At 40.9% G+C, this 14,159-nt stretch overlaps 1 protein-coding gene across 9 annotated transcripts in view; it reads left to right on the plus strand.

Annotated features, from left to right (window-relative positions):
* PHLDB2 (pleckstrin homology like domain family B member 2) overlaps positions 1-14,159 on the plus strand; it is a 244,705-nt gene that overhangs the window by 171,358 nt on the left and 59,188 nt on the right. For all 9 annotated transcript variants that reach the window (XM_036352336.1, XM_036352337.1, XM_036352338.1 and 6 more), the window contains one exon: positions 10,360-10,743. In XM_036352336.1, coding sequence (XP_036208229.1) covers positions 10,360-10,743 — 384 coding nt within the window. The remainder of the gene's footprint in view (positions 1-10,359; positions 10,744-14,159) is intronic.

Here is a 14,159-nt window from a genome sequence, read left to right on the forward strand (position 1 = left end):
AGTTGATTCCAAGGAGACTGGATGGTTTGAGGAGATGGACGCGAACTGTGAACTGAGGGCTGGGAACTGCAGTGGGGCAATGCCCGACACATTCCCCTGAAAAGGAAGGAACACTCTGTTTACTTTTTTTAAACCCGAGGGAAAGTATTGCACACCATTTTCTTCAGGTATATTTTATCAGATCTTGTGTCTCCTTCAAAGCTTTCTTTGGCCCTGACTGGTTTGGCTCAGTGGATAGAGCGTCGGCCTGCGGACTGAGGGGTCCCAGGTTCGATTCCGGTCAAGGGCATATACCTTGGTTGCGGGCGCATACCCAGTGGGGAGTGTGCAGGAGGCAGCTGTCCGATGTTTCTCTCTCATCAATGTTTCTTTTTTTTTTTTTTTTTTTTTTTTTTTTTTTTTTTTTATTGCTTAAAGTATTACAAAGGGTATTACATATGTGTCCATTTTATCCCCCCGCCCTAGACAGTCCCCTAGCCTCCCCTATCCCCCCATGTCTTATGTCCACTGGTTATGCTTCTATGCATGCATACAAGTCCTTTAGTTGATCTCTTACCCCCCTACCTCCTGCCCCGCAACCCTCCCCGGCCTTCCTGCTGCAGTTTGACAATCTGTTTGAGGCAGCTCTGCCTCTGTATCTATTATTGTTCAAAAGTTTATAATGGTCTCTATTATCCATGAATGAGTGAGATCATGTGGTATTTTTCCTTCATTGACTGGCTTATTTCACTTAGCATAATGCTCTCCAGTTCCATCCATGACGTTGCAAATGGTAAGAGTTCCTTCCTTTTTAGAGCAGCATAGTATTCCATCGTGTAGATGTACCACAGTTTTCTAATCCATTCATCTACTGATGGGCACTTAGGCTGTTTCCAGATCTTAGCTATGGTGAATTGTGCTGCTATGAACATAGGGGTGCATATATCCTTTCTGATTGGTGTTTCTGGTTTCTTGGGATATATTCCTAGAAGTGGGATCACAGGGTCAAATGGGAGTTCCATTTTCAGTTTTTTAAGGAAACTCCATACTGTCTTCCATAGTGGCTGCACCAGTCTGCATTCCCACCAGCAGTGCACAAGTGTTCCTTTTTCTCCACATCCTCTCCAGCACTTGTCGTTTGTTGATTTGTTGATGATAGCCAGTCTGACAGGTGTGAGATGGTACCTCATTGTTGTTTTGATTTGCATCTCTCGGATGATTAGTGACTTTGAGCATGTTTTCATATGTCTCTTGGCTTTCTGAATGTCCTCTTTTGAAAGGTGTCTATTTAGGTCCTTTGCCCATTTTTTGATTGGATTGTTTATCTTCCTTTTGTTAAGTTGTATGAGTTCCCTATAAATTTTGGAGATTAGGCCCTTATCGGATATGACATTGGCAAATATGTTTTCCCACACAGTGGGTTTTCTCGTTGTTTTGTTGATGGTTTCTTTTGCTGTGCAGAAGCTTTTTATTTTGATGTAGTCCCATTTGTTCATTTTCTCTTTAGTTTCAAGTGCCCTAGGAGCTGTATCAGTGAAGAAATTGCTTCGGCATATGTCTGAGATTTTGTTGCCTTTGGATTCTTCTAGAATTTTTATAGTTTCCTGTCGTACATTTAAGTCCTTTATCCATTTTGAGTTTATTTTTGTGTATGGTGTAAGTTGGTGGTCTAGTTTCATTTTCTTGCATATATCTGTCCAATTTTCCCAGCACCATTTATTGAAGAGACTATCTTGGCTCCATTGTATGTTCTTGCCTCCTTTGTCAAATATTAATTGAGCATATTGGTTCGGGCCGATTTCTGGGCTCTCTATTCTATTCCATTGATCTATATGCCTATTCTTGTGCCAGTACCAGGCAGTTTTGAGAACAGTGGCTTTGTAATACATCTTGATATCTGGTATTGAGATCCCACCTACTTTGGTCTTTTTCAGGATTGCTGCAGCTATTCGAGGTCTTATTTTATTCCAGATGAATTTTTGGAGAGTTCGTTCTAGATCTCTGAAGTATGCCATTGGTATTTTAATGGGAAGTGCGTTGAATTTATAGATTGCTTTGGGTAGTATGGACATTTTAATGATGTTGATTCTACCAATCCATGAACACGGTATGTTCTTCCATCTGTTTATGTCTTCCTCTATATCATTTTTCAACGTCCTGTAGTTTTCTGAGTAGAGGTCTTTTACCTCTTTAGTTAAGTTTATTCCTAGGTAGCTTAATTTTTTTGGTGCGATGGTAAACGGGATTGTTTTTATAATCTCTCTTTCTGAAAGTTCACTATTGGTGTATAGAAATGCCTCGGATTTCTTGGGGTTAATTTTGTATCCTGCTACATTGCCAAATTCATGTATTAAGTCCAGTAGCTTTTTGATGGAGTCTCTAGGGTTTTGTATGTATAATATCATGTCGTCTGCAAATAAGGACAGTTTTACTTCCTCTTTTCCAATTTGGATGCCTTTTATTTCTTCTTCTTGCCGAATTGCAATGGCTAACACTTCCAGTACTATGTTGAACAGGAGTGGTGAGAGGGGGCATCCCTGTCTTGTTCCTGTTCTTAGGGGAAATGGTGTTAGTTTTTGTCCATTGAGTATGATGTTGGCTGTGGGCCTGTCATATATGGCTTTTATTATGTTGAGGTATGATCCTTCTACTCCCACCTTGCTGAGAGCTTTTATCAAAAATGGGTGTTGAATTTTGTCAAATGCTTTTTCTGCATCAATTGATATGACCATGTGGTTTTTTTCTTTCAATTTGTTTATGTGATGTATCACGTTTATTGATTTGCGGATATTGTACCATCCTTGCATCCCTGGGATAAATCCTACTTGGTCATGGTGTATGATCTTTCTGATGTACTGCTGGATCCGATTTGCTAAGATTTTGTTGAGGATTTTGGCATCTATGTTCATGAGGGATATTGGCCTGTAATTCTCTTTCATTGTGTTGTCTTTACCTGGTTTTGGTATTAGGGTGATGCTGGCTTCATAGAATGAGCTTGGAAGTGTTCCTTCCTCTTGAATTTTTTGTAGTAGTCTGAGGAGGATAGGTTTTAGTTCTTCCTTGAATGTTTGGTAAAACTCCCCTGTGAAGCCGTCTGGTCCTGGGCTTTTGTTTGCTGGAAGCTTTTTGATGACTGCTTCAATTTCTTCCATAGTTATTGGCCTGTTGAGATTTTTAGATTCTTCCTGATTGAGTTTTGGAATGTTGTATTTTTCTAGGAATTTGTCCATTTCCTCCAGGTTGTCTAGTTTGTTGGAGTAGAGCTGTCCATAGTATTTTTTAACAATCATTTGTATTTCTGTGGGGTCTGTTGTTATTTCGCCTCTATCGTTTCTGATTTTGTTTATTTGGGTCCTCTCTCTTTGCTTCTTGGTGAGCCTGGCTAGAGGTTTGTCAATCTTGTTTATCCTTTCAAAGAACCAGCTCTTGGTTTCATTGATTTTCTGTATTGTTTTTTTGGTCTCTATGTCATTTATTTCTGCTCTAATCTTTATTATCTCCTTCCTTCTGCTCACTCTAGGGTTTTCTTGTTGCTCTCTTTCTAATTCTTTGAGTTGTAGAGTTAGATGATTTACTACCATTTTTTCTTGTTTTTTGAGATAGGCCTGTAGAGCTATAAACTTCCCTCTCAGGACTGCTTTCATTGTGTCCCATAGGTTTTGGATTGTTGTGTTTTCATTGTCATTAGTTTCCAGGATGTTTCGAATTTCTTCTTTGATTTCATTGGTAACCCAATCAATATTTAATAGCATGCTATTCAGCTTCCAGGTGTTTGAGTATTTTGGGTTGTTTTTATTGTAGTTTATTTCTAATATTATGCCATCGTGGTCTGCGAAGACGCTTTTTATGATTTCAATTTTCTTGAATTTGGGGATACTTTGCTTGTGACCCAATATATGGTCTATTTTTGAATATGTCCTATGAGCATTTGAGTAGAATGTATATTCCCTGGCTTTCGGGTGAAGTGTTCTGAAGATGTCTATTAAGTCCATCTGATCTAGTGAGTCATTTAGGATTGCTGTATCTTTGCTGATTATTTGTCTAGAGGACTTATCCAGTGCTGTCAGTGGTGTATTAAAGTCCCCTACTATGATTGTATTGTTGTCGATGTCTCCTTTGATATCTTCCAGGAGTTTTTTTATGAATTTGGGTGCTCCTGCATTGGGTGCATATATGTTTACCAGGATTATATCTTCTTGTTGTATTGATCCCTTTAGTATTATGAAGTGGCCTTCTTTATCTCTTGTTATGGCCTTCACTTTGAGGTCTATTTTGTCCGATATAAGTATTGCTACCCCAGCTTTCTTTTCCTTTCCATTTGCCTGAAAGATATTTTTCCATCCTTTCACTTTCAGTCTATGTGAGTCCCTTCTAATGAGGTGGGTTTCTTGTAGACAGCAGATGTATGGGTCATGTTTTTTTATCCATTCAGCCACTCGATGTCTTTTGTTTGGAGCATTTAGTCCGTTTACGTTTAAAGTTATTATTGAAAGGTACTTGTTTGTAGGCATTTCTGTTTTTGTGTGGCTGTTTTCTTTCTGAGCTTTTTATTTCTTCTTTTTATACCAGTCCCTTTAGCATTCCTTGCATTGCTGGCTTGGTGGTGATAAACTCCCTTAGCCTTTTTTTGTCTGTGAAGCTTCTTATTTCCCCTTCAAGTTTGAATGATAGCCTTGCTGGATAGAGTATTCTTGGATTCAGTCCTTTGCTTTGCATCACTTTGTAAATTTCCGTCCATTCTTTTCTGGCCTGATGTGTTTCTGTTGAGAAATCATTTGACAATCTAATGGGAGATCCCTTGTATGTAACTTTCCGTCTCTCTCTTGCAGCCTGTAAGATTCTCTCTTTGTCCTGAACATTTGCCATGGTAATTATGATGTGTCTTGGTGTGGGTCTTTTTGGGTTCACCTTGTTTGGGACTCTCTGGGCTTGTGTGACTTTTTTCTTCCCCACCTCAGGGAAGTTTTCTGATATTATTTCTTCTAATAGGTTTTCTAATCCTTGTTCATCCTTCTGTTGTTCTGGTACCCCTATTATTCGTATGTTGTTTCGTTTCATGTTGTCCCAAAGCTCCCTTAGGCTCTCCTCCTGTCTTTTCATTTTTTTCTCCAATTGCAGTACATTTTGGGTGTGTTTTGCTTCCTTGTCTTCTAAATCACTAATTCGGTCCTCCGCTTCTCCTAGTCTACTGTTGATACTTTCAATGGAGTTTTTCATTGCAGCTATATCGCTCTTCATATCTTCTTGGGTCTTACTTAAGTTGTTGATTTTTTCATCTGTTTCTTCTAGCTTCTTCCATATCTTATCGATTTTTTCATCTGTTTCTTCTAGCTTCTTCCATATGTTATCGATTTTTTCATCTGTTTCTTCTTGCTTCTTGCTGAGGTTGTCGATTTTTTCCTCCATCCGGTTTATGCACTCTAGGACCCTTATTCTGAATTCTTTTTCTGTCATGTTGCATGCCTCTGTATTACTTAGCTGCTTTTCTGGAGAGTCCTCCTTCTCTTTCCTTTGGGGGTTTCTTTGTCTACCCATGTTTGATCTCACTGACATATCTAGACGTTGAGTCGTTCAGTGGCTGCTCCCTTGGTGGCAGTGACTCCTTGGTCTGCGGTTCCTCTTCGGGCGGTTGCGGTAGCAGCTGCTCTTCAGTTGGCAGCAACTCCTCTGGTGGGTGCTGTTCACAGCTGTGGTGGCTCTTCTGGCTGGTGGGGCGAGGTTTCACGTACAGCTGCTGTTCCTCAGCAGAGGATGTGGTGCTCAGGAGGTTGCTGTTGCTTGGATCTGCTGTGTTGATTTAAAGGCACAAAATACAACACAACAAGGCACCACGTACCAGGCACTATACACAAATATATTCACGATATTAATAACCCCAAATAAAGGTGACCACCTGAATTAAGAGAATTAGGGGATAAGGAAGAAGGAAGAGAAAAAGAGAAAAGAGAAAAAAGAAAAGAAAATTAGGGACCAAAAAAAGGAGTGCAAAAATGAAAGTGGGAAAAAGGAGGGGGGAAAGTAAAAGCGAGAAAAGAAAGGAAAAGAAAAAAAAAGAGCGAAAAGAGAGAATGAAGTGGAAGAGGGGAAGAGACTTTTTATATGAGGAGAATGCTCCTATAGAACAGCCATTAATCCCAACAAATTCCAGCAACAGCTCCCTGGATATAAATGCAAACTAGAAACAACCAATAATATAACGATGAAAATAGAATCGAGAACACTAATCCCAAAATAAAATAAAGAGAAAATAAAATGGCACTTTAAAAAAAATGGTAAAATGGTAGCAGTAATAATACTGGTTAAAAATAAGAAGGTAGTAATTAAAAGGGTAAAATCAGGTGATGGAAAAAAGAAGAAAAAGAAAAAAAAAAAAGAAGAAGAGGAAAAGAAGAAAAAAGAAAAGAAAAAAAAAAAAAAAAAAAAATTTGTTTATTAGTTAAAAGGTGAAAAAAGAAAGAAAAAAAAAAAATATTGCAGTAGTGAAGGTCCTTCGGTTCTTCTATTCTTCAGTGTGGCTCGCCTTAGACCTGCCCGGTATTCAGGAGAGTGTTGAGTTTCCCTGCGATACACTGTTCCTCTGTGTTGTAAACCACAGTCCTTATTTTAAAGCAAGCTGCATTTGTTTCCCAGACTGCCTTATTTTGTGTTTAGCAAAGAGTCAGTTTGTGGGTCAGCCTCTGGGTGGCAGTGTTCTGGGGTTGGCCTCTGAGGCTACAGGGCCTCTCTGTCCAGTGGAAGTTCACTGCCCAGAGCTGGCTGCGTAAGAGTTACCAGTGCTGTGTTGTTGCTGGGATTGAAAATCCCTCTATAGGCCAGACCCTGTTAACTCCCAGGGACTGATCAGGTTATTTTAATCCTTGATCTCCTACAGGGTGGAATCTGGGTGTGGCTGTGCTCCTTGCCTGGGGGCTGGGGGGAGGAGTCTCACTCTCCGGAGAGAATGGCTGCCTCAGACGTGGGCTCAGGGGTGTCTCAGCACTCAATTCGCTGCCACCTCTCCCGGCCCCCCTTCTCTCCTCAGTCTCTCCCCAGATTCCACTCCTCCGCACACTCTCCCTCTCTTCAGCACAGGTGAGTGTCTGTATCCGAAATGTCCCATGAACAGGGTTCAGTGAAAACAAACAAACAAACGCCGGCCGCGGAAACGGGGAAGGCTTGGTTTCTGTAAGCTTCTTCTCTTACCGGGACTGCATGGTCTGATCAGCTCTTCAGGCTGCCCCCTTTAGGCTCAGTCCTCTGTGATCACAGACCGAGCTCTCAATTCCCCCGGCAGCGCCAGGAATCCCGCGGTTCTCCTTTCCCCCGTCAGGGGCTGTGCCTGTCCCAAGGGACGCGGCTGTCTGCCACGCGGTCTCCCTCCGACTCTCTCATCAATGTTTCTGACTCTCTATCCCTCTCCCTTCCTCTCTGTAAAAAATCAATTATATATATATATATATATATATATATATATATATATATATATTTAAAAAAAGCTTTCTTTGATTTGATACATGTGGTACACAGGGATGGAGGAAAGGGGAAATGGAGAGGGAGAAAAAATAAAAATGTATTTGAAATCATTTGTTTTGAAGTGACCTGCTTTCTCAACCCTAGCAGCATGGACCATGTGGATATTTTGGTTCTGTACTGGTGGCTTTTCAGGAGAATGTGCAGTAAATTGCTGGTTTGGAAAGGAGGTAGGATGTAAAGATCTCCCAAGAGGGTAGCCTCCCAACTTGGCATTTCACCTGGTGATATGCCAAAGGAAATCGAACTTAAGGGAGTTTGCCAGTCCCAGTTTGCACTTGATGTTCCAGCATAATTATCAACAGTGCCCTATTGGATTCTGAGTGTCCTGGTCTGGAGCAGTCACCCTGGTTTTAGGTCATGCAGAGTGGAGAATATTGGTGTGATGAATGGGAAGGAACACAACTCCAGAGCGAAGCAGACTCAACGGAGAATTATTGTCTGAGGGGAAATTCTGTTCAGGGTTTTCCTTAAAAGGCTTCTTGTAGTGCTTTCCGAAATGCCTTGCAGACTTTATTCTGACGCACTTTTCATCATCAGTTTATTTTTCTTTGGTGCCACTTTTATGGGGCCAATGTGCCACGGTGCGGCCTGAATTTGTTATAGACTCGTGGGCAGCAGTGGTGTGTGTGTGTGTGTGTGTGTGTGTGTGTGTGTGTGTGTGTGTGTGTGTGAATCAAGCCTAGACAGACTGGCTTGTGAATGGGGTGATAAGAATAGAGAAGCACATACCAGTAGACCAAACTTCCTGTGTACAAGCCGTAGAATGCTGCGTTTCACTCTCTGAAATAGCATTCATCTTCGGGCTGGGATCATTTATTCCTTCGGGAATTAAGCAAGAGCACTGGCAGCAAAAGAAACTATTTTGGGAAGGAGGTGTGGGAGGAATTTTGCTGTATTATAGGCCAGGCAGAAGTACCTTTTATGCTTTCGAAGGCCACATGTCCTGAGAGCCCTGGTAAATGGAAATTGACAATTTCCAAAAAATCCCAACTGTAATGTCCAGGGTCATTTATGCACTCTATAATCTCTCTAGATCATAGATGCTTCAACTTAATTTACCTAAAGGGTAGAAAGAACACTTTTCTTTGGAGATTAGCCTCTAAAGTAGATGCTATTGAGATGAGTAAAATGTAATCTCTCAGTCCTGCCCCCTTCCTCACACATCCCCTTGCAGGTTCTTTTTTGCATATTCCGGATGGTTGGAGAGGTTTAAAATAAGGCAATGAATGCTGAGTCCACCCCCTCCCAACCCTCCCCATAGAGCTGAGATGGGTAGGGCTTGGCAGCTGGTGGCAGCTGTGGAGATAAATAAGGACTGGGCTCCTAGATGGACAGGGTGCAGCGCTCCCGGGATGCGGGTGTGTGGCTCTGAGTGCCTGCAGTGGGAAGAGGCCATGAGGACGGAGCTGCAGCTGGAGTCCAGAAGTTCAGGCAGTGAAAGGGAGGTGGGGGCTTATAGCAACCAGTTTAATAGTCCTTTTGATCAAGCTATTGCATTTGGGGGGTTGGGGGCATGTTTAGAAGCCAGATAAAAGTCAGATACAACTCAAATGACTTCTATTTTGTCATTTAATGAATGTATTTGATGGAAACCAGGGAATTATGTTGCTCTGTACCTACTTGACTTTTCTACTTGACACTCCTTTGACTAATAAAAAGCAAACTGCCTTCGGGATTTTGTCCTTATAGATTTGCTGCAATTAGAAATTGAAAATAGCAGCCCAGTGCTATTTAAAAGTTTTCTATTTTGTAACTGACGACCGGTTTGGAAAATGCTTTTCTCTAGAAGGCTTTGAATTCTCTTTTCAGTGTGGTAGATTTAATCACAACAGATGTTTTTTGTTACTTTATTTTTTTTCTTTCCCCTTAGACATTAAAATTAAGGTGAAGATGTTGAGATTCCCCAATCCAAACAGTGCTGTCTAGGCTTATGATAAGCATTTTGTAAATTATACCCTGTTGTTCACGAATATTTAGTAAATTTATTTAAAGTCAAGAATCATATCCTATCTACTTGTTTTGCATGGGGAATGAGGGGGTTTCAGTTAGTGGTACCATTATAGACATCAATGGCCTATATATTGCTTTTTAAAAACAAATGAACAGTCATCTTATTTTTCAGTTAAATGAATCAAGGATTTAATGATCTCAGAATCTGAACTACATTGTTGTCTTTCTGTCTGGACACGACATCAAATAGTTTTCATTTTCATGCAACATTCCCACCTTTTTATCATTTCAATTACTCATGTGAGAAATTGGTGGAAAATACCTTCACATGGTGATGAAACATAAAAAGGAGCTGAAATTTTTGAATCATTTCAAGAAATAAAATGATGACCTAGATATGCCTATTAAATTTTAAAAAATCTTATATTTTTTTTGTGTGTGTCTAACAGTAGAATGATATTTCTATAGGAACTTAGAAAATATATTTTAAGGACAAATACTAAATCTATAGTGATGAAAGAGCTAGATATTGTTGAAGGCAGATAGGTACAGGGAGTGAGGCGGGTGGTGAAGATTTTTTAAAACAGAGATTTAAAAACCCTTTCAAGTGTTTGGAAAATTGTTAAATCAAGAAAAGGCTTACTGTTTGCTTCTATGGGCTAGGACCAGCACTGGTATGTACAGGTAAAGGGGACAGCACAGAATATAGGTTGGGAGGAATATCAGACATTGTTAACCTTGGTGTCATCTGGATCCTTGTATGTGTCCATCAGAGAAGATGGAAATCATCCCCAGCCAAGTGTCTGTGGGTTCGTGTGTGGGACAAAATCACCAGTGGTCCAGCCTCTTCATTCTTTCTATTTGTTGTTGTCTCCATTCTCACAGACTCACTGACCTTCTCCTCCCCTCGTGTTTTAGGAGAGACAGCGTCTGGAGACCATCCTCAGCCTCTGTGCTGAATACACGAAGCCTGACAGTCGCTTGTCCCTTGGCACCACCGTGGCAGATGTGCAGAAAATCAATAAGGAGCTTGAGAAACTGCAGATCTCTGATGAGGAATCTGTGTTTGAAGAAGCCCTGGTGAACCCCGATGTCAGATACAGGTGCCACCAGAAAGGCGCTGGCCACGAGGCGGACGTGGCAGTCTTCGGGAGCCTGAGTCAGAGCAGTGCCAGCTTCCTTTCCCCCAGGAGCGCCATGAACGAGGAACTGCTCAGGGACCTCGCCAGGACTCCCCCACCACCCCCCTCTGCCTTTCTGAAAGCTTCCAACGAGTCCTCTTACCTAAGTATCCTGCCAAAGGTAAAGGAGACAGAGCAGAGAGACTTGGATTGCGGGCCCAGGACTGGGCATCTGCATTGGCGTAGAGACTAGAGGCTTTATCATGCTTGTTTGCCAAATGTGTTCAGTGAAGCTTCAGTTTAAGAGGTCTTAGCAAGGTGTAGCAAATTAGTGTTTATTATAAAGCAGTAAGCTTGCACTGTAAAAAATATAGCAGCTCAGAAAAGTAGAAAAAAGGTCTCTCTCCATTCTGTCCCTTCTGAGTTGTACACCTGAGAGATAAACACAAAGTGTTTTACATGCTTTCCTAATATTTCTGTGCATCCATGGCCATATATATAGGCATAGACATATACATAGTGTTCTGCATTTATCCCCTCCCTAAATGTCTTGAGCATCTTTGCATATTAGTATACACAGCTTTACCTCATTCATTTCAATGGCTGACTAATGTTCTATGTTTGGGAATACTATTTAAGTTGTTTCCAATTTTTGACTAGTAAAATCTACATGCAGCAAATTTTGTAGGATATATATATTGTGCAAATACTATCTCTGAGATCGCTTACTAAAAGTGGAACACTAGGTAAACGAGTTTGTATATTTTTTATTTTAATCAATATTTCCAAATTGTGCTCTCAAAAGAGTTACACTTTCCACAGTTTATTTTATGAGAACACCTCGTTCTCCATACACTTCGTAAGGCTGTTTATTATCAGAATTTCTTAATTTGCTAAGCTAATAGGTGTAATTATCTTGTCTTTAATATGCATGAAAGTGGGCATATTTTTACTGTTTTAGTTGCTAATTTGTATTTAAATACATTTATTTATGTTCCTCACCCAATTTTTGGAAAATTGCTTGTTTTTACTGAGTAATAACTATTTTGGTAATGAAATTAGCCTTTTATCATGAATGGTGACTTTGACTTTTGGCTTTTTTGTGAAAGTTTTTGGACATATAAAAGTTTAAGATTTGTATTTCATCATAGTTATTATTAAGTTTGCTGGTCGTTTGCTGATTTTAAAATGTCTTTCAAATTTGAGGATTTTTAAAATGGAGTTCAAGGAAAAATTTTTGCTGCTATTTTTTCACACAGGTTAAGAATTATTTTTCTATAAAATTTTAAAAAATGCTCCTACCTGTTCTCTAGAAAGGATTTAAGAGCACTTTATAATAAAATATATTAGAAGATAAGTATTTTATGACAATAAAATTAGAACACCAAGATAGTAAAAAACAGGAAAAAGAGTCTGGGAAAGCAAGTACCATAATCAAAAGAATTTATTTATTTAAGAATAAATAGGACTAGTTAATTTATTTATTTAAGTAGCTCTGACCACTTAGACTCTGAGATTCTTGGCAGTCATGGCCAAAGAATCCTACATAATAAAACCCTAATATGCAAATAGATCGAATGGTGGAAGTACCGGCGAACAACCCGTCGCTATGACGCACACTGGCCACCAGGGGGCAGATGCTAAACGCAGGAGTTGCCCCCTGGTGGTCAGTATGCTCCCTCAGGAGGAGCACCGCTCAGCCAGAAGCCGAACTCACAGCTGGCAAGCACAGTAGCAGTGGCAGGAGCCTCTCCCACCTCCACTGCAGGCAGGAGGTAAGGAGCGAGGGGTCCTGGACTGCCAGAGCCCTGGACTACAAGAGGAATGTCTGACTGCCTGCTTAGCAGACATCCCTCAAGGGGTCCCGGACTGCAAGAGGGTGTAGGCCGGGCTGAGGACCCCTCACTCCACCCTCCAGTGCACGAATTTCGTGCACCGGGCCTCTGGTCTATATAATAAAAGGCTAATATGCAAATAGACTGAATGGCAGAATGACTGGTTGTTATGATGCACACTGACCACCAGGGGGCAGACGCTCAATGTAGGATGCCTTTGGTGGTCAGTGTGCTCCCACAGAGGGAGTGCTGCTCAGCCAGAAGCCCAGAAGCCGGGCTCATGCTGGCATCCGCAGAAGTGCTAAAGATGTCCAACTGACGGCTTAGGCCCAGTTGGACAAACCCCTAAGGGCTCCTGGACTGTGAGAGGGCATAGGCCAGCCTGAGGGACGCCCCCCTCCTCAAGTGCACAAATTTCGTGCACCAGGCCTCTAGTCAAATATAAAAAATATACGTTAGTTATTGTTGTTGTTGTTGTTATAAGAGAAGGACACTTACTGATTCTTTACAAGAAATATGTCATCATGGTACTAAATTCTGGAGGTAATTTATTACACTGAGTACTATTCAGGAGAGTTTATTCATCTGTTTTTATTTTTGTTTGTTTGGCTGCAACAAGATTTTTCTTGTTAAAAAAGTTGAGTGCTCTTGGTCAGAAGTCACCTACCTTGAGTTCTCCCATTGTATACATCATGACCATCAAGACTCTAGACTGTCCAATCCCTTCTTCCTTCTAATGACCACATCTACTTTTCTAATTCTCTGTGGAGAGGAACTTCAAATAGGACATCTGTCTGTATTGCCAGAAAGATGCAACTGTTAAAAAAAAACTAGGATCTGGAAGGAAACTCAAGAGTTGTCTTTCAGGCACAGTGAATGATCCATCATTTGGTAGTTTGACCGGTTGTCACGTTGTGTTTTCTCAGAAATCCTTTGCTACCTTTTTATCCTAAGTCCTTTCACATGTCTTCTCTTATGGAGATCTGCTAGATTTTGTTCTGATGCTAAGCTGTGAGCTCTCCCTAAGGATCATCCTTTTGGAGACAGGTTTCCTCCTGAAGAGGACTGACGAGAAAGCTGTTGGTACGTAAGTGAGCAGAGCAGGACAGATGTTTTCCATTGCTCAAATGTGCTTTGTGGACTAGGAGGCCTCTGGGCTTGGAGCAGCATCCGACTGTGCCTCCTGGGAGACAGGAAACGTCGGGGGCTCCTGTGGTTTGCACACAGCAGCTTGGTAGTCAGTGCCAGTGAGAGGGCGACGGGTTCCCGAGAATGCATTTTTCACTTATTACTTTTTGAAGACAGACATATGTTACCTCAAGACAGGAGATAGAATCTTATTAAAAAGTTCTGGCCATTTGTTTTTGGTGCCCTTCCTCTTGGAGTAATCTGCTCACTGAATTATTTTAAAAGTACAGTGTTTGTTATTAATCAATCTAAGGATTAGTGTAGAGAGGAATGTGAAAAAAACTCTAAGCCGATTTAATAAAACAAAGATTTTTTTTTTTTATATATATAATTCAACCTTTATTTTAAAAAATAAAATCAATTCCCTAGCTGGTTTGGCTCAGTGGATAGAGCATCAGCCTGTGGACTCAATGGTCCTGGGTTCAATTCCGGTCAAAGGCACAAACCTGGGTTGGGGGCTTGACCTCCAGTAGGGGGCATGCAGGAGGCAGCCAGTCAATGATTCTCTTCATTGATGAAAAACAAAGATTTTAATGATATTTAGGCACCTGGAGATAACCATTTTGGAACTTGC

The sequence above is a fragment of the Myotis myotis genome, unplaced genomic scaffold (assembly GCF_014108235.1).
Source record: "Myotis myotis isolate mMyoMyo1 unplaced genomic scaffold, mMyoMyo1.p scaffold_m19_p_2, whole genome shotgun sequence".
Classification (NCBI taxonomy): domain Eukaryota; kingdom Metazoa; phylum Chordata; class Mammalia; order Chiroptera; family Vespertilionidae; genus Myotis; species Myotis myotis.